We start from the raw sequence: 26,530 nt of genomic DNA, 5'->3' as shown, positions 1-26,530 counted from the left end.
CAGTACTGAGGGAGTGCCGCACTGTCGGAGGGTCAGTACTGAGGGAGTGCCGCACTGTCGGAGGGTCAGTACTGAGGGAGTGCCGCACTGTCGGAGGGTCAGTACTGAGGGAGTGCCGCACTGTCGGAGGGTCAGTACTGAGGGAGTGCTGCACTGTTGGAGGGTCAGTGCTGAGGGAGTGCCGCACTGTCGGAGGGTCAGTACTGAGGGAGTGCCGCACTGTCGGAGGGTCAGTACTGAGGGAGCGCCGCACTGTCGGAGGGGCAGTACTAAGGGAGTGCCGCACTGTCGGAGGGTCAGTACTGAGGGAGGGCCGCACTGTCGGAGGGTCAGTACTGAGGGAGCGCCGCACTGTCGGAGGGTCAGTACTGAGGGAGTGCCGCACTGTCGGAGGGTCAGTACTGAGGGAGCGCCGCACTGTCGGAGGGTCAGTACTGAGGGAGGGCCGCACTGTCGGAGGGTCAGTACTGAGGGAGCGCCGCACTGTCGGAGGGTCAGTACTGAGGGAGCGCCGCACTGTCGGAGGGTCAGTACTGAGGGAGTGCCGCACTGTCGGAGGGTCAGTACTGAGGGAGCGCCGCACTGTCGGAGGGTCAGTACTGAGGGAGGGCCGCACTGTCGGCGGGGAGGTCAGTAATGGGGCTTGTAAAAAATCCCAGGGCCGCCATGTCGAAGGGGGCAGAGGGGTGGGGGCAAGCTCCCCCCAGCAGCTCCCTCCCGAGGCCCTGTCCAATGTTTACCCCTCGAATCAATGACACGACAAAGATAAAAGAGAGGTGACTCCTGCTCTTTGGTCACATGGGCTGTTTTTGGGATCTTGCTGTGCGCATATACTGGCCGCAACAGCGGCCGCTCGTCAAAATGGCTGTGAGAGGCGCTTCACAAATGCAAACTCCCTCTCTGTTTCCCCCCCTCCCCTTAAACTCCATTCCCCCCCACACCAACCCACCCCCCCCCCCCCCCCCCACCCCCAAACCCCACCCGCGGGGGGAAAGGGTCCGAGGCTTTTCACCTACACGTAACTGGCCTCTTCAGGGTCGGGGAAGGCCTCCAGCGGCCAGTTGACGTAGCAGTTCAGAAAGACGAGGCACGCCATCCCAGCCCACGTGTACATGATGACGATGAAGGGGACGCCGAGGTCATAGATCACCTGCGGGAAGAGCACAGCAGCCTTTAGTCCTGAGCGCGCGCGCGCGGGTGCGCAACAGGAGAGGCCCGAGGCTTCAGACCCCGGCCTAGCGCCCCGGGATAGCCTGAGCTCACGCCCTGAGTGGAGCCTGCGCCCCCACACACCCACACAAAGAGCGGGAAAGGCCCGAGGCTTCAACCCCGGCCTAGCGCCCCGGGATAGCCTGATCTCATGCCCAGAATGGTGCCCGTGCTCCCACACACCCACACAAAGAGCAGGAAAGGCCTAGACTTCAACCCCGGCCTAGCACCCGAGATAGCCTGATCTCACGCCCTGAGTGGAGCCTGCGCCCCCACACACCCACACAAAGAGCGGGAAAGGCCCGAGGCTTCGACCCCGGCCTAGTGGCCTGGATAGCCTGATCTCACGCCCCCCCCCCAACACACCCACACAAAGAGCGGGAAAGGCCCGAGGCTTCAACCCCGGCCTAGCTCCCTGGGATAGCCTGATCTCACACCCCCCCCCAACACACCCACACAAATAACAGGAGAGGCCCGAGGCTTCGACCCCGGCCTAGTGGCCTGGATAGCCTGATCTCACCCCCAACACAGCCACACAAAGAGCGGGAAAGGCCCGAGGCTTCAACCCCGGCCTAGCTCCCTGGGATAGCCTGATCTCACGCCCTGAGTGGAGCCTGCGCCCCCACACACCCACACAAAGAGCGGGAAAGGCCCGAGGCTTCGACCCCGGCCTAGTGGCCTGGATAGCCTGATCTCACGCCCCCCCCCCCAACACACCCACACAAAGAGCGGGAAAGGCCCGAGGCTTCGACCCCGGCCTAGTGGCCTGGATAGCCTGATCTCACGACCCCCCCCCAACACACCCACACAAAGAGCGGGAAAGGCCCGAAGCTTCAACCCCGGCCTAGCGCCCCGAGATAGCCTGATCTCACGGCCCCACACAAAGAGCAGGAAAGGCCCGAGGCTTCGACCCCGGCCTAGTGGCCTGGATAGCCTGATCTCACCCCCAACACAGCCACACAAAGAGCGGGAAAGGCCCGAGGCTTCAGACCCGGCCTAGCGCCCCGGGATAGCCTGATCTCACGCCCTGAGTGGAGCCTGCGCCCCCACACACCCACACAAAGAGCGGGAAAGGCCCGAGGCTTCGACCCCGGCCTAGTGGCCTGGATAGCCTGATCTCACGCCCCCCCCCAACACACCCACACAAAGAGCAGGAAAGGCCAGGGGTGGCATTGCTGACAGCAGGGGTGACGACGAAGAGGAGGGGAGGCCGCAGGGAGCAGGAGGCCACTCGGCCCCTCGAGCCCTCCTCTCCCATTCGACCCGACAGCGGCTGATCTTCTGTCCCCCAGCCCCGAGATCCCGCCCGCTACCACCCCCTCCCCCCCCCCCCCCCCCCCCCCCCGCCCCTCCCCCCACCGACCCCTCCCCCTCCACCCCCCCGAGGGGCTTCACACATCTCCCATTCTCCTAAACCCCGGGGAACATCGGCCCCTTCAGCTCGAGCTCTCGTCTGGTCTGGGACAATCCGCCGGGAGTTGGGACATGACCTTTCACCTCTCTGGGGTCAAGTCCAGGGACACAGGGAGAGATAGAGAGAGATGGAGGCGGTGCCGGGGAGCTCGCGCACGGAGTGGGGGGGGGGGGGGGGGGGGGGGGGTGGGGGGTGGGATTCACCTTAATTCCAGGGAACGTGACAGCGGACGAGGCGTAGGATCCGATCATCAAGGACATAATCGTGGACCTCAGGTTGCCAAACATGTTCGGTAGCTGCGGCAAGGATCGAAGAACAAACAAAACGGAGACGACGGTCACAAGAGGTCAGCTTTTCAAAATGGCCGACGCATTCCCAGAATGCCCTGCGAGCTCAGGGTCCCCAGAGCGTTTCCCTGGGTCTCTGGATCACTAGCCCAGTCACAACACGGCTAGGCCACTGCCTCCCCGCACCGCCTCCAGACAGATGGGGACACGGACACACACTCACACACACGCGTGCGCACACACACACACACAACCCATGCACGCACAGCCCACGCATGCACAACACACATACACACACGTGCGCGCGCGCACACAACACGCGCACGCACACACACACAACACGTGCGCGCACACACACACAACACACGTGCGCACACACACACACAACACGCGCGCGCACACACACAGCACATGCGCGCGCACACACGCGCACACACAACACGCGCGCACACACACAACACGCGCGCACACACACAACACGCGCGCACACACACAACACGCGCGCGCACACACACAGCACATGCGCGCGCACACACGCGCACACACAACACGCGCGCACACACACAACACGCGCGCACACACACAACACGCGCGCACACACACAACACGCGCGCGCACACACACAGCACATGCGCGCGCACACACGCGCACACACAACACGCGCATGCACACAACACACGCGCGCACATAACACACGCACGCGCACACACAACACGCGCGCACACACACAACACGCGCATGCACACAACACACGCGCGCACACACAACACGCGCGCACACACAACACACGCGCGCACACACACAACACGCGCGCACGCACACAACACACGCGCGCACACGCACAACACACATGCGTACACACACAGCACGCGCGCACACACACAACACACTCGCGCACACACACAACACACACACACAAACACAAAGGCAAACACACGCGCGCGCACACACAACACAAAAATCCATCTCCGGCCTTTATTGGCAAGCTGAACCCCACAATCATCTTGCGATCTGCCTCCAAAATCTCAGAATATCACCCCCCACCCCGCCCAACCACCACCACCACAAAAAAGGCGCTTTCCTTGGGCCCTCGCCTGAGAGCGGCCAATGGGTAAACACTGAGGTGAATGACCTCATTTCACCGCTAAAAGATCGGTCATGAGGTAGATTCTCCAAAACAGCTTCCGCTGCTGCTTGCTGAGCAGGGTGGGGGATTGTGTCCAGTTTGCAGGCACCGTAGGACGTGGAGGGCATTTGCAGAGAGGAGGTTGACGAGAATGGTTCCAGGGGTGAGGAACTTCAGTGACCTGGAGAGACTGGAGGAGCTGGGGCTGTCCTCCTGGGAGAAGAGATTTGATAGAGGCGTTCAAAATCATGGGGAGAATTGAATAAAACAGTAGGGAGGTTACGCTCCAGATGTACAGGACGCTGGTGAGACCACATCTGGAGTATTGTGTACAGCACTGGTCTCCTTATCTAAGGAAGGATGTAACTGTGTTGGAAACAGTTCAGAGAAGGTTTACCAGACTAATCCCAGGAATGGGGTGGGTTGTCTCATGAGGAAAGGCTGGACAGGTTAGACTCGTATCCGCTGGAGTTTAGAAGAGTGAGAGGCGACTCGATTGAAACCTTTAAGATCCTGAGAGGGTCTTGGACAGGGGTGGATGTGGAGAGGGTGTTTCCTCTTGTGGGAGAATCTAGAACGAGGTGGGGGGGTCACTGTTTAAAAATAAGGGGTCGTCCATTTAAGACGGAGATGAGGAGAAATGGTTTCTCTCAGAGGAGGTGGGGGGAGTGAGACTTGGAAATCTCTCCCTCAACAGGAGGCGGAGGCAGAGTCTGTGAATATTTTTAAGGCCGAGCGAGATAGATTCTCGATGAACAAGGGGGGTGGGGGTGAAAGGTTATCGGGGTTGGTTGGGGGTGGGGGGCGCGGTAGAATGGGGGGCTGAGGTGACATTCAGATCAGCCACGATCTTATTGAATGGGGGAAGCAGGATTCGGAGGGGCCGAGTGGCCTACTCCTGCTCCTGATTTGGATGCTAGTATATTCTCAAAGGGAGAATGCCAAAACTGCAGACAGTACTCTGGGTGTGGTTTCATTATCACGCTATACAGGATTTCCTGGTTGCAATAAACAACTTTATTCCAGTTGCCTTCCAAAGCAAATCATTGGACCTGTTACTAGGCTTTGCCCTTTTCTTGTTACCTACGCTTGATTTTAGGGTCAGTACTGAGGGAGTGCCGCACTGTCAGAGGGTCAGTACTGAGGGAGCGCTGCACTGTCGGAGGGTCAGTACTGAGGGAGTGCCGCACTGTCAGAGGGTCAGTACTGAGGGAGTGCCGCACTGTCAGAGGGTCAGTACTGAGGGAGTGCCGCACTGTCGGAGGGTCAGTACTGAGGGAGCGCCGCATTGTCGGAGGGTCAGTACTGAGGGATGCTGCACTGTCGGAGGGTCAGTACTGAGGGAGCGCCGCACTATTGGAGGGTCAGTACTGAGGGAGCGCCGCACTGTCAGAGGGTCAGTACTGAGGGAGCACCGCACTGTCGGAGGGTCAGTACTGAGGGAGCGCCGCACTGTCAGAGGGTCAGTACTGAGGGAGCGCCGCACTGTCGGAGGGTCAGTACTGAGGGACTACAGCACTGTCGGAGGGTCAGTACTGAGGAAGTGCCGCACTGTCGGAGGGTCAGTACTGAGGGATGCTGCACTGTCGGAGGGTCAATACTGAGGGAGCGCCGCACTATTGGAGGGTCAGTACTGAGGGAGCGCCGCACTGTCAGAGGGTCAGTACTGAGGGACTACAGCACTGTCGGAGGGTCAGTACTCAGGGATTACAGCACTGTCGGAGGGTCAGTGCTGAGGAAGTACATTCATTATGGTTGAGGCTGAACTATTTGTGTTTCGATTCCCACATTCCCATCTAACCCCGATAACCTTTGATCCCCTTGCCTGACAATAATCTCTCTACCTCCGTCTTAAAAATATTCAGTGACCCTGCCCCCACCTCCTTCGGAGGCCGAGAGTTCCAAACCCGCACAACCCTCGGAAAGAAAACAATTTCTCCTCGTCTCTGTCCTAAAAGGGCGACTCCTAATTTTAAACCAGTGTTCCCCACCTTGTTCTGGACTCACCCACAAGAGGAAACATCCTTTCCACCTCCACCTTGTCAATACCATTCAGGGTCTTGTAAACTTCAATCAAATCACCCCTCACTCTTCTAAACTCCAGTGGAAACAAGCCCAGTCTGTCCAACCTTCCCTCATAAGACAACCCGCTCATTCCAGGTATCGATCTAGTAAACCTCCTCTGAACCACCTCCAATACATTTACATTCTTCCTTAAGTAAGGAGACCAAACTGCACACGGTATTCGAAATGTAGTCTCACCATCGCCCTGTATAACTGAAGCATAACATCCTTACTTTTATGTTCAACCCCTCTGGTAATAAAGGATCCCATTCCATTCTCCTTCTCAATTTCTTGCTGTATCTGCAGACCAACTTTTTGTGACTCATGCACTAGAACGCCCAGATCCCTCTACACCTCAGAATTCTGCAGCCCTTCTCCGTTTAATTAAAACTCTACTTTTTTGTTCTTCCTGCCAAAATGAACAACTTCACATTTTCCCACATTAAACTCCATTTTCCAGATCTTTTCCCACTCATTCAACCTATCTATATCTATCCACAACCTCCTCATGTCCTCTACACAACATACTTTCCTACCTATCTTTGTGTCATCTGTAAATTCAGCTACCGTGTCTTCACTCCCCTCATCTAAGTCACTGATGTAAATTGTAAAGAGTTGAGACCCCAGTACAGACCCCTGTGGGACTCCACTCGTCACATCCTGCCAAGCAGAGAAAGATCCATTTATGCCTGCTCTCTGCTTTCTGCCAGCCAGCCAATCCTCTATCCAGGCTAATATGTTACCCCCTACACCATGAGCTTTTACTTTCCATAATAATCTTTGATGTGGCACCTTATCAAATGCCTTCTGGAAATCCAAGTACAGCACATCTACAGGCTCCCCTTTATCCACTGTGCATGTTACTCCTTCAAAAAACTCCAATAAATTAGTTAAACATGACTCCCCTTTCACAAAACCATGCTGACTCTTCCCGGTTACCTTGAGTTTCTCTAAGTGCCCAGTTATAGCCTCCTTACTGATTGATTCTAATAACTTGCCCACGACAGACATCAAGCTAACTGACCTGTAGTTTCCTGTTTTCTGCCCCTCTCCCTTCTTGAATATTTGCTACTTTCCAATCTGATGGAATCTTTCCAGAATCTATCGAATTTTGGAAAATTAACACCAGTGCATCGACTACCTCATTCACCACCTCTTTTAAGACCCTGGGATGAAGTCCATCGGGACCCGGAGATTTGTCAGCCCGCAGCTCCATCAGTTTGCTCAGTACCGCTCCCCTAGTGTTTGGAATTTCACCAAGTTCCTCTCTCCCTCCCACCTCCTGATCTGCAGCTATTACTGGAATGTTTTTTGAATCCTCTATAGTGAAGGCAGAAGCAAAATATTTGTTCATTTCGATCATATTGTGGTCACCGTGACCTATGGGTGCCTTTACCCTGAGGTCATTAATTAATTCCTGTCACATTACACAATACCAAGTCTAATATAACCTGCTCTCTGGTTAGTTTCTTAGAGCAGCACATCCTTAATATTATCTGCTATTAATTCCTCATTCTCACTCTCGGAAGGGCCAACACTCACTTTACTCACTCTTTCCCTGTTTAAATACCTGTAGAAACTCTTGCTATCCGTTTTTACATTTCTAGCTCGCTTCCTTTCAAACTCTGATTCCTTTCTCCTGATTAACCTTTTAGTAGTTCTCTGCCGTTCTTTATATTCTGTCCAATCATCTGTCCTGCCACTCATCTTTGCGGAGTTGTTTGCTTTTTCCTTTAAGTTTGATGCTTTCCTTAACATCTCTAGTTAACCACAGAAGGTGGGTCCTCCCCTTAGAGTTTTCCTTTATAGTAGGAACGTACTTATTCTGCATACTCTGAAACATCCCCTTCAATGTCTGTCGCTGCTTCTCTATTGATCTATCCCCTAGCCTGGTATCCCCGTTCACTTCAGCTAGCTCAGCTTTCATCCCCACATAGTTGCCCTTATTTTAAGTTTAAGCTACTAGTCTTAGACCCACTCTTCTCCCTCTCAATCATATTGTGGTCAATGTGGCCTAGGGGTGCCTTTACCCTGAGGTCATTAATTAATCCTGTCACGTTATACCATACCAAGTCTAAAATAACCTGCTCTCTGGTTAGCTTCTTAGAGCAGCACATCCTGGAACCATCTCGAAAGCACTCTATGAACTCCTCATCCAGGCTACCACTGCCAATCTAATTTTTTTCCCAGTTTGTATGTAGATTAAAATGATTATTGCTGTCCCTTTATCATAAGCACGCTCTATTTCTCCTCGCATAGTCTGTCCTACATTGTGGTTACTGTTTGGGGGGCTGTAGACCACTCCCACGAGTGACACCTCCCACCACCCCCCCCCACCCCAACACCCCCCACCCACCCCCCCCCCCCACCGACTATTCCTCTTCTCCACCCAAACCGATTCTACATCCTGATCTCCTGAACCAAGCTCACCTCTAACCACTGCCCTAGTGTCATCCTCCATCAACCGGGGAGGTGTGGTGCAGTGGTACTGTCTAGCTATCCAAATCCAGCGGCCCAGGGTAATGCTCTGGGGGAACCTGGGTTCGAATCCCACCACAGGGCGGACGGTGAATTCAATCAAACTCTGCAATTAAGAGTCAAAATTGCTGGTTGTTGTTTAAAAAAAAAGACCCCATCTGGTTCACCGGCATCTGAAATCTGTTGCCGTTACCCGCTCTGGCCTATGTGTGGTTCCAGACCTCAACTCTTAACTGCCCGCGAATGCTGGCCTAGCCATGGTTATTTACTTTAATGTGCGCTATCGATTCATTTGCACTCAGATGTGTGTATATTCAGCACAAGCGTTTGCAGAGGGAGGGAGGGAGCGAGGGTGGGGGGGGCAGAAGTATTAAAATACACGCAGCCAGAATTTTTAAGCCAGAGCGTTGCAAGTCGAACAAAGGCGAGGCAGCTGTGGACTTCAGTTCCAGGAATGAAACTGCGTCGGTGGGGTGGGGTATCTCATAACTATTTTATTTTTCAAAGAATCTGCTCAGGAAAATAAGGGGATTTTATTTTTTCTCTCCATTATTTCACGGGGACGTGGGGGAAGGGAAGGGCAAAACTCCAAGAAGTATGACTAATGGGAAACAAAGCAGTAGGTTAGCGTGTGGGGGGGTTGGGGGTGCGGTTGGGGGCGGGGGATGGATTCAATTTCATGGAAAATTATGAGAACACTGATAAGAGGGGAGAGCCCAGGAGAGGCTGTTAAAGTCTCCAGAACACAAAATAGGACAGAGTGTTTGGAAAGGGCTAGGAATCTAACTTCAAGCACATCGGATAAAGGGACAACAATGAGAAAAGGGATGGGAAATACAGGACTGAAGGTGTTGTATCTGAATGCACGCGTTATACGAAATAAGGTAAATGAGCTTGCGGCACAGATTGAAATTGGCAGGTATGATGTGGTGGGCATCACAGAGACATGGCTGCAAGGGGATCAGGACTGGGAACTAAATATCCAAGGATATACATCCTATTGAAAAGATAGGCAGGTTGGCAGAGGGGGTGGGGTTGCTTTGTTAGTAAAGACGTGAAATTAAATCATAGCAAGAAATGACGTAGGGTCAGATGATGTAGAATCTGTGTGGGTAGAGTTGAGGAACCGCAAAGGTTAAAAAAACCATAATGGGAGTTATGTACAGGCCTCTGAACAGTAGTCAGGATGTGGGGTACAAGATACACCAGGAGATAGAAAAGGTGTGTAAGAAAGGCAAGGTTACAGGGATCATGGGAGATTTCAATATGCAGGTAGACTGGGAAAATCAGGTTGGTCGTGGATCCCAAGTAAAGGAATTTGTGGAATGTCTATGAGATGGAGCAGCTTGTGGTGGAGCCCACCAGGGAACAGGCAATTCTAGATTTAGTGATGTGTAATGACACAGATTTGATAAGGGAACTCAGGGTGAAGGAACCCTTAGGAGGAAGTGACCATAATATGATAGAATTCACCCTGCAATTTGAGAGGAAAAAGCTGGAATCAGATGTAACGGTATTACAGTTGAATAAAGGCAACTACAGAGGCATGAGGGAGGAGCTGGCCAGAATTGACTGGGAGATGAGCCTGGCAGGAAAGACAGTGGAACAGCAATGGCAGGAGTTTCTGGGAGTAATTTGGGAGACACAGCAAAAATTCATCCCTAGGAAGAAGAAGCATACTAAAGGGAGGACGAGGCAACCATGGCTGACAAGGGAAATCAGGGACAGCATAAAAGCTAAAGAGAAAGCATACAATGTGGCGAAGAGCAGTGGGAAACCAGAGGATTGGGAAGCCTACAAAGACCCAGCAGGAGACAACTAAAAAAGAAATAAGGAGGGAGAAGATTAAATATGAGGGTAAACTAAGCAGTAATATAAAAGAAGATTGCAAGAGTTTTTTTTAGATATATAAAGGGTAAGAGAGAGGCAAAAGTTGACATTGGGCCACTGGAAAATGACGTTGGAGAAGAAGTAGTGGGGAACAAAGAAATGGCGGAGGAACTGAATAGGTACTTTGTGTCAGTCTTCACAGTGGAAGACACGAGTAACAGCCCCAAAGTTCAAGAGAGTCGGGGAGCAGAGTTGAGTATGGTGGCCGTTACCAAGGAGAAGGTGCTAGGAAAACTGAAAGGTCTGAAGGTGCATAAATCACTTGGACCAGATGGATTCCACCCCAGAGTTCTGAAGGAGATAGCTGAAGAGATAGTGGAGGCGTTAGTGGTGATCTTTCAGGAATCCCTGGAGTCAGGGAGGGTCCCAGAGGACTGGAAAATCGCTAATATAACCCCCCTGTTTAAGAAGGGAGTGAGGCAAAAGACGGGAAATTACAGGTCGATTAGCCTGACCTTGGTCGTTGGTAAGATTTTAGAGTCCATTATTAAGGATGAGATTTCAGAATACATGGAAGTGCATGGTAAAATAGGCTAAAGTCAGCATGGTTTCATCAAGGGGAGGTCATGCCTGACAAATCTGTTAGAATTCTTTGAGGAGGTAACGAGTAGGTTAGACAAAGGAGAGTCAATGGATGTTATCTACTTGGACTTCCAGAAGGCCTTTGACAAGGTGCCGCACAGGAGGCTGCTCAGTAAGATAAGAGCCCATGGTGTTAGAGGCAAGGTACTAGCATGGATAGAAGATTGGCTGTCTGGCAGGAGGCAGAGAGTGGGGATAAGGGGGTCCTTCTCAGGATGGCGGCCGGTGACTAGTGGAGTTCCGCAGGGGTCAGTGTTGGGACCACAACTTTTCACTTTATACATTAATGATCTAGATGAAGGAACTGAGGGCATCCTGGCTAAGTTTGCAGATGATACAAAGATAGGTGGAGGGACAGGTAGTATTGAGGAGGCGGGGAGGCTGCAGAAGGATTTGGACAGGTTAGGAGAATGGACAAAGAAGTGGCAGATGGAATACAACGTGGGCAAGTGTGAGGTCATGCACTTTGGTAGGAAGAATAGAGGCATAGACTATTTTCTAAATGGGGAGAGAATTCAGAAATCTGGAGTGCAAAGGGACGTGGGAGTCCGAGTCCAGGATTCTCTTAAGGTTAACTTGCAGGTTGAGTCTGTAGTTAGGAAGGCAAATGCAATGTTGGCATTTATTTCGAGAGGACTAGAAAATAAAAGCAGGGATGTGCTGCTGAGGCTTTATAAGGCTCTGGTCAGACCACATTTAGAATATTGAGAGCAATTTTGGGCCCCGTATCTCAGGAAGGATGTGCTGGCCCTGGAGAGGGTCCAGAGGAGGTTCATGAGAACGATCCCAGGAATGAAAGGCTTAACATATGAAGAACGTTTGAGGACTCTGGGTCTATACTCGATGGAGTTTAGAAGGATGAGGGGGGATCTGATTGAAACTTACAGAATACTGAAAGGCCTGGATAGAGTGGACGTGGGGAAGATGTTTCCATTAGTAGGAGAGACTAGGACCCGAGGGGCACAGCCTCAGAGTAAAGGGAAAACCTTTTAGAACAGAGATGAGGAGAAACTTCTTTAGTCAGAGAGTGGTGTATCTATGGAATTCATTGCCACAGAAGGTGGTGGAGACCGGGTCGTTGAGTGTATTTAAGACCGAGATAGATAGGTTCTTGATTGGTAAGGAGGTCAAAGGTTACGGGGAGAATGGGGTTGAGAAACTTATCAGCCGTGATTGAATGGTGGAGCAGACTCGATGGGCCGAATGGCCTCATTTCTGCTCCTATGTCTTATGGTCTTATGGTCTTACACCCATGGTGCTGTTAGTGAGGGTGTTCCAGGATTTTGACCCCAGCGACAGTAAAGGAACAGCCAATATGTTTCCAAGTCAGGGATGGTGAGTGACTCGGAGGGGAACTTCCAGGTGGTGGGTGTTCCCCATGTGTCTGCTGCCCTTGTCCTTCTAGATGGTAGTGGTCGTGGGTTTTGAAGGTGCTGTCGAAGGAGCCTTGGTGAGTTGCTGCAGTGCATCTTGTAGATGGTACACACACTGCTGCTACTGTGGGTCGGTGGTGGAGGGAGTGAATGTTTGTGGATGGGGGGCCGATCAAGCGGGGCTGCTTTGTCCTGGACGGTGTCGAGCTTCTTGAGTGTTGTGGGAGCTGCAACTCATCCAGGCAAGTGGGGAGTATCCATCACACTCCTGACTTGTGCCTTGTAGATGGTGGACAGGCTTTGGGGGATTCAGGAGGTGAGTTACTCTCCGCAGGATTCCCAGCCTCTGACCTGCTCTTGTAGCCACAGTATTTATATGGCTGGTCCCAGTTCAGTTTCTGGTCAATGGTAACCCCAAGAATGTTGATAGTGGGGGATTCAGTGATGGTGATGCCATTGAATGTCAAGGGGGCGATGGTTGGATTCTCTCTTGTTGGAGATGGTCATCACCTGGCACTTGTGTGGTGTGAATGTTACTTGCCACTTGTCAGCCCTGAGCCTGGATATTGTCCAGGTCTTGCTGCATTTGGACATGGACTGGCTTCAGTATCTGAGGAGTTGCGAATGGTGCTGAACATTGTGCAACCATCAGCGAACATCCCCACTTCTGACCTTATGATGGAAGGAAGGTCATTGATGAAGCAGCTGAAGATGGTTGGGCCGAGGACACTAACCCTGAGGAACTCCTGCAGTGATGTCCTGGAGCTGAGATGACTGACCTCCAACAACCACAACCATCTTCCTTTGTGCTCGGTATGACTCCAACCAGCGGAGAGTTTTCCCCCTGATTCCCATTGACTCCAGTTTTGCTGGGGCTCCTTGATGCTACACTCGGTCAAATGCTGCCTTGGTGTCGAGGGCAGTCACTCTCACCTCATCTTTTGCAACTGGTGTCAGACTCAGACCTTTCACCCCAAGCGACGTGGGAGACAAGCAGAATCCTATCCTAAACCCCGGGCATATCCATTGTGAGTAAGAGACGCAAACATGGGAACAGAGAAATAGAATAGAAACTGTCAGGTTATCAGTAGAGAAAGAGCAGTAGAAAACATCCACCTGTCAGGTAGGCCCTGGGTTCATTGAGAAAGCTCACAACCCACCACAGGGGGCAGAGGAAGAACAGCCACAATCGTCAGCATGCCTGGAGCAAGAACCTTCCGGAACCAGCTGGATTCCTCAGCAATAAACAGGACATACTTCAGGTCACCCCGAGCAACACATGGAGAGAGAGAGAGACAGAGACTGAGAGAGAGAGACAGACAAAAAGAGAGAGAGAGCGAGGCAGAGAGGCAGATAGAGAGAGGGAGAGAGAGACAGAGAGAGAGACAGAGAGAGAGACAGAGAGAGACAGAGACACAGAGAGAGAGACAGAAAAAGAGAGAGAGAGAGAGAGAGACAGAGAGGCAGATAGAGAGAGACAGAGAGAGAGACAGAGAGAGAGAGACACAGAGAGATAGAGAGAGAGAGAGAGAGACACAGAGAGAGAGAGAGAGACACAGAGAGACAGAGGCAGAGAGAGAGAGAGAGAGAGAGAGAGAGAGACGCACAAAGAGACTCACATAGAGAGACAGAGAGAGAGAGACAGCAACAGAGAGAGAGCGAGAGAGAGAGACAGAGCGAGAGAGAGAGAGAGAGAGACAGGGAGAGAGACACACACAGAGAGAGAGACAGACAGAGACAGAGAGAGAGACAGTGAGGTAGACAGAGAGAGGGAGAGAGAGAAACACACAGAGAAAGACAGCAACAGAGAGAGACAGAGACAGAGAGAGACAGAGAGAGAGAGAGAGAGAGACAGACAGAGATTCTGAAAATCAAACATTACCACAGGGAAACCAAACCAAACGCTCCATCTGATCCACCTTAAATGTAGTCAATCTCTGACCTTTCACCCCAAGTCTAATAAATTAAAGTCAACTGGGCGTTTCCGTGAATTGTCCATTTACCCTGAGGACGCTCGATGCTGACACTGGGTATAAAGTGGGGAGGGACACACTGTCAGGGTAATGTAGAGAGAGCTCTACACTGTATCTAACCCGTGCTGTACCTGCCCTGGGAGCGCTCGATGCTGACACTGGGTATAAATTGGGGGAGACACACTGTCAAGGTAATGTAGAGGGAGCTCTACACTGTATCAAACCCGTGCTGTACCTGCCCTGGGAGTGCTCGAGGTGTTAATTTGGATCTAAATGGCACTGGCAGATTCCAGGGCAGACAGGTGATGGCATTTAGGTGCCTTTTACCCTCCCAGTTCTTCCATAGCGAGACCTCCCAGCTGTGGAGATGTCACGTGAGCTTTGTACCGAGCAGTGGCTGTTTCTGTGACACCACTCAGTCAGTCAGCTGAACACACACTGCTGGGATCCACAATGCTTACTCTTGGACACCAGTCAGGAATCAGAGAAACGATTGAAGGAACTTTAACCCTGTCTCACTGAGAGGCTGAGAGCGGGGGTGGGAGCGCATGCCAGGGAACATGATGTGGGAGGGTCAGAGAGGGAAGGAGGTGAGTGAGAGAGGGAGGGAGCGCTGGGAAAGGGAGCAGCTGTGTGCTCATAGCAATCTGGTCCCAGATAGCAGTGACCTTGGCGAGAGTGACAGAGAGAGAGAGAGGGAGTACAGAGAGAGAGAGAGAGAGAGAGAGACTGTCACAGAGAGAGAGAGAGAGGGGGGGTCACAGAGAGAGAGAGAGAGCAACAGAGGGACAGAAACAGAGAGGAAGAGAAAGAGTGAGGAAGACAGAAAGACAGAGAGAGACAGAGAGAGAGACAGAGAGGGAGAGAGAGATAGCGAGGGAGAGAGAGACAGAGAGAGAGAGAGAGAGACAGAGACAGAGAGACAGAGACAGAGACAGAGAGAGACAGAGACAGAGAGGCAGAGAGAGAGAGGCAGAGAGAGAGACAGAGAGAGAGACAGAGAGAGAGAGTCAGAGAGAGAGAGAGAGACAGAGAGAGAGAGAGAGAGAGAGAGGGGCACAGAGAGAGAGCGGGGGGCACAGAGAGAGAGAGGGAGCAGAGAGAGAGAGAGAGGGGGCACAGGGAGAGAGAGATGGGGGCACAGAGAAAGAGAGAGAGAAAGAGGGGGCACAGCGAGAGAGAAAGAGGGGGGCACAAGAGAGAGTGGGATCACAGAGAGAGAGAGAGGGGGGCACAAAGAGAGAGAGAGAGGGGGCACAGAGAGAGAGATAGGGGGCACAGAGAGAGAGAGGGGGGCACGGAGAGAGAGAGGGGGGCACAGAGAGAGAGAGAGAGAGTGGGGGCACAGAGAGAGAGAGAGAGGCAGAGAGAGAGACAGAGAGAGACAGAGAGAGAGAGAGAAAGAGAGACAGAGAGAGAGGAGCGCACAGAGAGAGAGAGAAGGGGGCACAGAGAGAGAGAGAGGGGGGCAAAGAGAGAGAGAGAGAGAGAGGGGCACAGAGAAGAGAGAGGGGGGGCACAAAGAGAGAGAGAGGGGGGCACAGAGAGAGAGAAATGAGGGGGCACAGAGAGAGAGAGGGGCACAGAGAGAGAAAGAGAGGGGGGCACAGAGAGAGAGAGAGAGGGGGGCACAGACAGAGAGAGGGGGTCACAGAGAGAGAGAGGGAGGGGTGCACAGAGAGAGAGAGAGAGAGGGGGGCACAGAGAGAGAGAGAGAGGGGCACAGAGAGAGAGAGAGAGGGGCACAGAGAGAGAGAGAGGGGGGCACAGAGAGAGAGAGAGAGGGGCACAGAGAGAGAGAGAGGGGGGCACAGAGAGAGAGAGAGGGGCACAGAGAGAGAGGGGGGCACAGAGAGAGAGAGAGGGGGGCACAGAGAGAGAGAGAGAGAGAGGGGCACCGGGAGAGAGAGACGGGGCACAGAGAGAGAGGTGGGCACAGAGAGAGAGACGGGGCACAGAGAGAGAGAGGGGGGCCCAGAGAGAGAGAGGGGGGGGGGTCAGAGAGAGAGAGAGAGAGAGGGGAACAGAGAGAGAGAGGGGCACAGAGAGAGAGAGAGGTGGGCACAGAGAGAGAGACGGGAGCACAGAGAGAGAGATGGGCACAGAGAGAGAGAGAGGTGGGCACAGAGAGAGAGACGGGGGCACAGTGAGAGAGGTGGGCACAGAGAGAGAGACGGGGGCACAGTGAGAGAGGTGGGCACAGAGAGAGAGACGGGAGCACAGAGAGAGAGATGGGCACAGAGAGAGAGAGAGGTGGGTACAGAGAGAGAGACGGGGGCACAGTGAGAGAGAGGGGCACAGAGAGAGAGAGAGGGGGCACAGAGAGAGAGAGAGGGGGGCACAGAGAGAGAGAGAGGGGGCACAGAGAGAGAGAGAGGGGGGCACAGAGAGAGAGAGAAAGAGGGGGGAACAGAGAGAGAGAGAGAGAGGGGGCCCAGGGAGAGAGAGAGGGGGCACAGGGAGAGAGAGAGGGTCACAGGGAGAGAGAGAGGGGCACAGGGAGAGAGAGAGGGGGGCACAGAGAGAGAGAGAGGCAGAGAGAGAGACAGAGCGAGACAGAGAGAAACAGAGAGAGGGGGGCACAGAGAGAGCGAGAGAGAGAGAGGGTGGGTCACAGAGAGAGAGGGGGGGGGCAGAGAGAGAGAGAGAGAGGGGGGAACAGAGAGAGAGAAAGAGGGGGTCACAGAGAGAGAGAGAGGGGGCCCAGGGAGAGAGAGAGGGTCACAGGGAGAGAGAGAGGGTCACAGGGAGATAGAGAGGGGGGCACAGAGAGAGAGAGAGGCAGAGAGAGAGACAGAGAGAGACAGAGAGAAACAGAGAGAGGGGGGCATCGAGAGAGAGTGGGGCACAGAGAGAGAGAGAGGGGGCAGAGAGATAGAGAGGGGGCACAGGGAGAGAAAGAGAGCGGGCACAGGCAGAGAGGGGGCACAGGGAGAGAGGCACAGGAGAGAGGGGCACAGGGAGAGAGGGGGCACAGGGAGAGAGAGAGGGGGCACAGGGAGAGAGAGAGGGTCACAGGGAGAGAGAGAGGGGCACAGGGAGAGAGAGAGGGGGGCACAGAGAGAGAGAGAGACAGAGAGAGACAGAGAGAAACAGAGAGAAACAGAGAGAGGGGGGCACAGAGAGAGCGAGAGAGAGAGGGTGGGTCACAGAGAGAGAGGGGGGGGGCAGAGAGAGAGAGAGAGAGGGGGGCACCAAGAGAGAGAGAGGGGGGCACAGAGAGAGAGAGAAAGAGGGGGGAACAGAGAGAGAGAAAGAGGGGGGCACAGAGAGAGAGAGAGGGGGCCCAGGGAGAGAGAGAGGGTCACAGGGAGAGAGAGAGGGTCACAGGGAGAGAGAAAGGGTCACAGGGAGAGAGAGAGAGGGTCACAGGGAGAGAGAGAGGGTCACAGAAAGAGAGAGAGGTGGGCACAGAGAGAGAGAGAGACAGGGGGGCACAGAGAGAGAGAGAGAGGGGGGCACCGGGAGAGAGAGACGGGGCACAGAGAGAGAGAGAGAGAGGGGGCACGGAGAGAGAGGCGGGGCACAGAGATAGAGAGAGAGGGTGCACAGAGAGAGAGAGAGAGAGAGGGGCACAGAGAGAGAGAGGGGGACACAGAAAAAGAGGGGGGCACAGAGAGAGATAGAGGGGGGGCACAGAGAGAGAGAGAGAGAGAGAGATGGGGGCACAGAGAGAGAGAGAGGGGTCACCGGGAGAGAGAGAAGGGGCACAGAGAGAGAGAGTGGGGGCACAGAAAAAGAGGGGGGCACAGAGAGAGATAGAGGGGGGGCACAGAGAGAGAGAGAGAGAGAGAGATGGGGGCACAGAGAGAGAGAGAGGGGTCACCGGGAGAGAGAGAAGGGGCACAGAGAGAGAGAGTGGGGGCACAGAAAAAGAGGGGGGGGGCACAGAGAGAGAGAGAGAGGGGCACAGAGAGAGAGAGGCAGAGAGAGAGGAAGAGAGACAGAGAGAGAGGGGGGCACAGAGAGAGAGAGAGCGGGGGGCACAGAGAGAGAGAGCGGGGGGCACAGAGAGAGAGAGGGGGGCGCAGAGAGAGTAAGAGAGGGGGCACAGAGAGAGAGAGAGACGGGGGCACAGAGAGAGAGAGGGGGACACAGAGAGAGAGAGAGGTGTCAGAGAGAGAGAGGGGGCACAGGGAGAGAGAGAGAGGGGGCACAGAGAGAGAGGGAGAGGGGGCACAGAGAGAGAGAGGGGCACAGAGAAAGAGAGCGTGGGGGGCACAGAGCGAGAGAGAGAGAGCGGAGGGCACAGAGAGAGAGAGCATGGGCACAGAGAGAGAGAGAGGGGGGCACAGAGAGAAAGAGGGGCACAGAGAGAAAAAGAGAGAGGGCAGAGAGAGAGAGAGAGGGGGGCACAGAGTGAGAGAGAGAGAGCGGAGGGAACAGAGAGAGAGAGCGTGGGCACAGAAAGAGTGAGAGAGGGGGGCACAGAGAGAGAGAGAGAGGGGGGCACAGAGAGAGAGGGGGGGCACAGAGAGAGAGAGAGAGGGGAGGAGAGAGAAGGGGGGCACAGAGAGAGAGAAGGGCACAGGGAGAGAGAGAGGGGCACAGAGAGAGAGAGAGATGGGGCACAGAGAGAGAGAGAGGCAGAGAGAGAGACAGAGAGACACGGAGAGAGGGGGGCACAGAGAGAGCGAGAGAGAGAGAGGGTGGGTCACAGAGAGAGAGAGAGGGTCGCAGAGAAACAGAGACAGAGTGGGGCACAGAGAGAGAGAGGAGGCAGAGAGAGAGAGGGGGGGCACAGAGTGAGAGAGAGAGAGGGGCACAGAGAGAGAGAGAGGGGGGCACAGAGAGAGAGAGAAAGAGGGGGCCCAGGGAGAGAGAGACGGGGCACAGGGAGAGAGAGAGGGTCACAGGAAGAGAGAGAGGGGCACAGGGAGAGAGAGAGGGGGGCACAGAGAGAGAGAGAGGCAGAGAGAGAGACAGAGAGAGACAGAGAGAAACAGAGAGAGGGGGGCACCGAGAGAGAGTGGGGCACAGAGAGAGAGAGGGGGCAGAGAGATAGAGAGGGGGCACAGGGAGAGAAAGAGAGCGGGCACAGGCAGAGAGGGGGCACAGGGAGAGAGAGGGCACAGGGAGAGAGGGGGCACAGGGAGAGAGAGAGGGGGCACAGGGAGAGAGAGAGGGTCACAGGGAGAGAGAGAGGGGCACAGGGAGAGAGAGAGGGGGGCACAGAGAGAGCGAGAGAGAGAGAGGGTGGGTCACAGAGAGAGAGGGGGGCAGAGAGAGAGAGAGAGGGGGGCACCGAGAGAGAGAGAGGGGGGCACAGAGAGAGAGAGAAAGAGGGGGGAACAGAGAGAGAGAAAGAGGGGGGCACAGAGTGAGAGAGAGGGGGCCCAGGGAGAGAGAGAGGGTCACAGGGAGAGAGAGAGGGTCACAGGGAGATAGAGAGGGGGGCACAGAGAGAGAGAGAGGGGGCCCAGGGAGAGAGAGAGGGGGCCCAGGGAGAGAGAGAGGGTCACAGGGAGAGAGAGAGGGTCACAGGGAGAGAGAGAGGGTCACAGGGAGAGAGAGAGAGGGTCACAGGGAGAGAGAGAGGGTCACAGGGAGAGAGAGAGGGGGGCACAGAGAGAGAGAGAGGCAGAGAGAGAGACAGAGAGAGACAGAGAGAAACAGAGAGAGGGGGGCACCGAGAGAGAGTGGGGCACAGAGAGAGAGAGGGGGCAGAGAGATAGAGAGGGGGCACAGGGAGAGAAAGAGAGCGGGCACAGGCAGATAGGGGGCACAGGGAGAGAGAGGGCACAGGGAGAGAGGGGGCACAGGGAGTGAGAGTGGGGGCACAGAGAGAGAGAGGGGGCCACAGAGAGAGAGAGAGAGGGGCACAGAAAGAGAGAGAGGTGGGCACAGAGAGAGAGAGAGAGAGGGGGGCACCGGGAGAGAGAGACGGGGCACAGAGAGAGAGAGAGAGGGGGCACGGAGAGAGAGAGAGAGAGGGGCACAGAGAGAGAGAGAGAGGGGCACAGAGAGAGAGAGTGGGGGCACAGAAAAAGAGGGGCACAGAGAGAGATGGGGGGGCACAGAGAGAGAGAGAGAGAGAGAGGGGGCACAGAGAGAGAGAGAGGGCGGCACAGAGAGAGAGAGGGGTCACCGGGAGAGAGAGACGGGGCACAGAGAGAGAGAGTGGGGGCACAGAAAAAGAGGGGGGGGGGCACAGAGAGAGAGAGAGAGGTGGGCACAGAGAGAGAGAGAGAGGGGCACAGAGAGAGAGAGGCAGAGAGAGAGGAAGAGAGACAGAGAGAGAGGGGGGCACAGAGAGAGAGAGAGCGGGGGGCACAGAGAGAGAGAGAGGGAGAGACACAGAGAGAGAGAGGGGGGACACAGAGAGAGAGGGGGGGGCACAGAGAGAGAGAGAGGGGCACAGAGAGAGAGAGCATGGGCACAGAGAGAGAGAGGGGGGCACAGAGAGAGTAAGAGAGGGGGCACAGAGAGAGAGAGAGACGGGGGCACAGAGAGAGAGAGGGGGACACAGAGAGAGAGAGAGAGGTGTCAGAGAGAGAGAGGGGGCACAGGGAGAGAGAGAGAGGGGGCACAGAGAGAGAGGGAGAGGGGGCACAGAGAGAGAGAGGGGCACAGAGAAAGAGAGCGTGGGGGGCACAGAGAGAGAGAGAGCGGAGGGCACAGAGAGAGAGAGCATGGGCACAGAGAGAGAGAGAGGGGGGCACAGAGAGAAAGAGGGGCACAGAGAGAAAAAGAGAGAGGGCAGAGAGAGAGAGAGAGGGGCACAGAGTGAGAGAGAGAGAGCGGAGGGCACAGAGAGAGAGAGCGTGGGCACAGAAAGAGTAAGAGAGGGGGGCACAGAGAGAGACAGAGAGGGGGCACAGAGAGAGAGAGAGAGGGGGGCACAGAGAGAGAGAGGGGGGCACAGAGAGAGAGAGAGAGGGGAGGAGAGAGAAGGGGGGCACAGAGAGAGAGAAGGGCACAGGGAGAGAGAGAGGGGCACAGAGAGAGAGAGAGAGGGGGCACAGAGAGAGAGAGAGGCAGAGAGAGAGACAGAGAGACACGGAGAGAGGGAGGCACAGAGAGAGCGAGAGAGAGAGAGGGTGGGTCACAGAGAGAGAGAGAGAGGGTCACAGAGAAACAGAGAGAGAGTGGGGCACAGAGAGAGAGAGGAGGCAGAGAGAGAGAGGGGGGGCACAGAGTGAGAGAGAGAGGGGGGGCAGAAAGAGAGAGAGGGGGGCACAGAGAGAGAGAGACAACAGAGAGAGAAAGACTGGGGGATAGAGAGAGAGAGAGAGAGAGAGCGGGGGGGCACAAAGAGAGAGAGGTGTCACCGAGAGAGAGTGGGGCACAGAGAGAGAGAGGAGGCAGAGAGAGAGAGGGGGGGCACAGAGTGAGAGAGAGAGAGTGGGGGGCAGAGAGAGAGAGAGAGAGGGGCACAGAGAAGAGGGAGACAACAGAGAGAGAAAGACAGGGGGGCAGAGAGAGAGAGAGAGAGAGCGGGGGGCACAAAAAGAGAGAGGGGGGCACCGAGAGAGAGGGGGGCACAGAGAGAGAGAGGGGGCACAGGGAGAGAAAGAGAGGGGGCACAGGGAGAGGGGGGCACAGGGAGAGAGAGGGCACAGGGAGTGAGAGTGGGGGCAGAGAGAGAGAGGGGGGCAGAGAGAGAGAGAGAGAGTGGGGGGCAGAGAGAGAGAGAGAGAGGGGCACAGAGAGAGAGAGAGGGGGGCACAGAGAGAGAGAGAGAGGGGCACAGAGAGAGAGAGAGAGGGGCACAGAGAGAGAGAGAGGGGCACAGAGAGAAAAAGAGAGGGGGGCAGAGAGAGAGAGAGAGAGCGGGGGGCACAGAGAGAGAGAGAAAGGGGGGCACAGAGAGAGAGAGAGATGGGGGCACAGAGAGAGAGAGAGGGCGGCACAGGGAGAGAGAGACGGGGCACAGAGAGAGAAGTGGGGGCACAGAAAAAGAGGGGGACCCAGAGAACGAGGGGGGGCACAGAGAGAGGGATAGGGGGCACAGAGAGAGAGAGGGGTCAGAGAGAGAGAGAGGGGGCACAGGGACAGAGAAAGAGGGGGGCACAGAGAGAGAGAGAGAGAGGGGCACAGAGAGAGAGAGAGAAGGGGGCACAGAGAGAGAGATAGCGTGGGCACAGAGAGAGAGAGAGAGAGAGGGGGGGGCACAGAGAGAGAGAGGGGGGCACAGAGAGAGAGAGGGGGGGAACAGAGAGAGAGGGGGGGCACAGAGAGAGAGCATGGGCACAGAGAGAGAGAGAGAGAGGCGGGCACAGAGAGAGAGAGGGGGCACAGAGAGCGAGAGGGGGGCACAGAGAGAGAGGGGGGCACAGAGAGAGAGGGGGGCACAGAGAGAGAGAGAGAGGGGGGGGCACAGAGAGAGAGAGAGAGAGAGGGGGGCACAGAGAGAGAGAGAGAGGGGGCACAGAGAGAGAGAGAGGTGGGCACAGAATGAGAGAGCGGGGGGCACAGAGAGAGAATGAGACTGGGGGCACAGAGAGAGAGAGAGGGGGGTACAGAGAGAAAGAGGCAGAGAGAGAGACAGAGAGAGACAGAGCGAGAGAGAGAGAGATAGAGAGAGAGAGACAGAGAGAGAGTGGGGTACACAGAGAGAGAGAGAGAGGGGGGTCAAAGAGAGAGAGAGGGGCACACAGAGAGAGAGAGAGAGGGGGCACAGAGAAAGAGAGAGAGGGGGGCACAGAGAGAGAGAGAGAGGGCGCACAGAGAGAGAGAGAGAGAGGGCGCACAGAGAGAGAGAGAGAGAGGGGGCAGAGAGAGAGAAGGGGCACAGGGAGAGAGAGAGAGCGGGGGCACAGAGAGAGAGAGGGGGGCACAGAGAGAGAGAGAGGCAGAGAGAGAGACAGAGAGAGAGAGAGAGACAGAGAGAGAGAGAGAGAGAGAGAAAGAGAGACACAGAGAGAGGGGGGCACAGAGAGAGCAAGAGAGAGAGAGGGGGGTCACAGAGAGAGAGAGAGAGAGAGAGAGGGGACAGAGAAGAGAGAGGGGGGGCACAAAGAGAGAGAGAGATGAGGGGGCGCAGAGTTAGAGAGACAACAGAGAGAGAGAGCGGGGGGGCACAAAGAGAGAGAGGGGGCACAGGGAGAGAGGGGGCACAGGGAGAGAGAGGGCACAGGGAGAGAGACGGCACAGGGAGAGAGAGGGCACAGGGAGAGAGAGGGCACAGGGAGTGAGAGTGGGGGCACAGAGAGAGAGGGGGGCACAGAGAGAGAGAGAGAGAGTGGGGGGCACAGAGAGAGTGGGGCACAGAGAGAGAGAGCAGGGGCACAGAGAGAGAGAGGCAGAGAGAGACAGAGAGAGAGAGAGAAAGAGAGACAGAGAGAGAGGCATCACAGAGAGAGAGGAGCGCACAGAGAGAGAGAGAAGGGGGCACAGAGAGAGTGAGAGGGGGGCACAGAGAGAGAGAGAGAGGGGCACAGAGAAGAGAGAGGGGGGGCACAAAGAAAGAGAGAGGGGGGCACAGAGAGAGAGAGATGAGGGGGCACAGAGAGAGAGAGGGGCACAGAGAGAGAAAGAGAGGGGGGCACAGAGAGAGAGGGGGCACAGGGAGAGAGAGAGAGTGGGGGCACAGGGAGAGAGAGAGAGCGGGGGCACAGGGAGAGAGAGAGAGCGGGGGCACAGAGAGAGAGAGAGGGGGGCACAGAGAGAGAGAGGCAGAGAGAGAGACAGAGAGAGACAGAGAGAGAGAAAGAGAGACACAGAGAGAGGGGGGCACAGAGAGAGCAAGAGAGAGAGAGGGGGGTCAGAGAGAGAGAGAGGGGGGGCAGAGAGAGAGAGAGAGGACAGAGAAGAGAGAGGGGGGGCACAAAGAGAGAGAGAGATGAGGGGGCACAGAGAGAGAGAGACAACAGAGAGAGAGAGAGCGGGGGGCACAAAGAGAGAGGGGGGCACCGAGAGAGAGTGGGGCACAGAGAGAGAGAGGGGGCACAGGGAGAGAGAGGGCACAGGGAGAGAGAGGGCACAGGGAGAGAGACGGCACAGGGAGTGAGAGTGGGGGCACAGAGAGAGAGGGGGGCACAGAGAGAGAGAGAGAGTGGGGGGCACAGAGAGAGAGAGGGGGGCACAGAGAGAGTGGGGCACAGAGAGAGAGAGAGAGAGAGCAGGGGCACAGAGAGACAGAGAGGCAGAGAGAGAGACAGAGAGAGAGAGACAGAGAAAGAGAGAAAGAGAGACAGAGAGAGAGGCATCACAGAGAGAGAGGAGCGCACAGAAAGAGAGAGAAGGGGGCACAGAGAGAGTGAGAGGGGGGCACAGAGAAGAGAGAGGGTGGGCACAAAGAGAGAGAGAGGGGGGCACAGAGAGAGAGAGGGGCACAGAGAGAGAAAGAGAGGGGGGCACAGAGAGAGAGAGGGAGGGGTGCACAGAGAGAGAGAGAGAGAGGGGGGCACAAAGAGAGAGAGAGGGGCACAGAGAGAGAGAGAGGTGGGGGCAGAGAGAGAGAGGGGTGCACAGAGAGAGAGAGAGAGGGGGGCACCGGGAGAGAGAGACGGGACACAGAGAGAGATAGTGGGGGCACAGAAAAAGAGGGGGGGGCCCAGGGAGAGAGAGTGGGGGCACAGAGAGAGAGAGAGAGAGAGTGGTGGGCAGAGAGAGAGAGAGAGGGCACAGAGAGAGAGAGAGAGGCGGGCACAGAGAGAGAGAGGGGCACAGAGAGAGAGACGGGGGCACAGAGAGAGAGAGGGGGCACAGAGAGAGAGAGGGGCACAGAGAGAGAGAGGGGCACAGAGAGAGAGAGAGGGGGGCACAGAGAGAGAGAGAGAGGGGGGCACAGAGAGAGAGAGGGGGCACAGGGACAGAGAAGAGAGGGGGCACAGAGAGAGAGAAGAGGCACAGGGAGAGAGGGGGCACAGGGAGAGAGGGGGCACAGGGAGAGATGGGGCACAGGGAGAGAGAGGGCACAGGGAGAGAGAGGGCACAGGGAATGAGAGTGGGGGCACAGAGAGAGAGGGGGGCACAGAGAGAGAGAGGGGGGCACAGAGAGAGAGAGAGAGGTGGGCACAGAGAGAGAGAGAGAGGGGGCACAGAGAGAGAGAGAGAGGTGGGCACAGAATGAGAGAGCGGGGGGCACAGAGAGAGAATGAGACTGGGGGCACAGAGAGAGAGAGAGAGGGGGGTACAGAGAGAAAGAGGCAGAGAGAGAGACAGAGAGAGACAGAGCGAGAGAGAGAGAGATAGAGAGAGAGAGACAGAGAGAGAGTGGGGCACACAGAGAGAGAGAGAGGGGGGGGTCACAGAGAGAGAATGGGGGCACAGAGAGAGAGAGAGGGGGCACAGAGAAAGAGAGAGAGGGGGGCACAGAGAGAGAGAGGGCGCACAGAGAGAGAGAGAGAGAGAGGGCGCACAGAGAGAGAGAGAGAGGGCGCACAGAGAGAGAGAGAGAGAGAGGGGGCAGAGAGAGAGAAGGGGCACAGGGAGAGAGAGAGAGCGGGGGCACAGAGAGAGAGAGGGGGGCACAGAGAGAGAGAGAGGCAGAGAGAGAGACAGAGAGAGAGAGAGACAGAGAGAGAAAGAGAGACACAGAGAGAGGGGGCACAGAGAGAGCAAGAGAGAGAGAGGGGGGTCACAGAGAGAGAGAGAGAGGGGACAGAGAAGAGAGAGGGGGGGCACAAAGAGAGAGAGAGATGAGGGGGCGCAGAGTTAGAAAGACAACAGAGAGAGAGAGCGGGGGGCACAAAGAGAGAGAGGGGGCACCGAGAGAGTGGGGCACAGAGAGAGAGAGGGGGCACAGGGAGAGAGGGGGCACAGGGAGAGAGGGGGCACAGGGAGAGAGAGGGCACAGGGAGAGAGACGGCACAGGGAGAGAGAGGGCACAGGGAGAGCGAGGGCACAGGGAGTGAGAGTGGGGGCACAGAGAGAGAGGGGGGCACAGAGAGAGAGAGAGAGAGAGTGGGGGGCACAGAGAGAGTGGGGCACAGAGAGAGAGAGCGGGGGCACAGAGAGAGAGAGGCAGAGAGAGAGACAGAGAGAGAGAGACAGAGAGAGAGAGAGAAAGAGAGACAGAGAGAGAGGCATCACAGAGAGAGAGGAGCGCACAGAGAGAGAGAGAAGGGGGCACAGAGAGAGTGAGAGGGGGGCACAGAGAAGAGAGAGGGGGGCACAAAGAGAGAGAGGGGGGCACAGAGAGAGAGAGATGAGGGGGCACAGAGAGAGAGAGGGCACAGAGAGAGAGA

At 55.7% G+C, this 26,530-nt stretch overlaps 1 protein-coding gene across 1 annotated transcript in view; it reads right to left on the bottom strand.

Moving 5' to 3' along the window:
• LOC121269334 (large neutral amino acids transporter small subunit 3-like) overlaps positions 1-26,530 on the bottom strand; it is a 147,651-nt gene that overhangs the window by 33,055 nt on the left and 88,066 nt on the right. Inside the window, exons 6-7 of the mRNA XM_041173885.1 lie at positions 2,827-2,919; positions 1,017-1,150 (exon numbers count right to left, since the gene is read on the bottom strand). Of these exons, the coding sequence (XP_041029819.1) occupies positions 1,017-1,150; positions 2,827-2,919 (227 nt within the window). The remainder of the gene's footprint in view (positions 1-1,016; positions 1,151-2,826; positions 2,920-26,530) is intronic.

The sequence above is a fragment of the Carcharodon carcharias genome, chromosome 24 (assembly GCF_017639515.1).
Source record: "Carcharodon carcharias isolate sCarCar2 chromosome 24, sCarCar2.pri, whole genome shotgun sequence".
Classification (NCBI taxonomy): Eukaryota; Metazoa; Chordata; class Chondrichthyes; order Lamniformes; family Lamnidae; genus Carcharodon; species Carcharodon carcharias.
The sequence above is the reverse complement of the archived record's forward strand: the minus strand, read 5'-3'. Positions and strand labels throughout refer to the sequence as shown.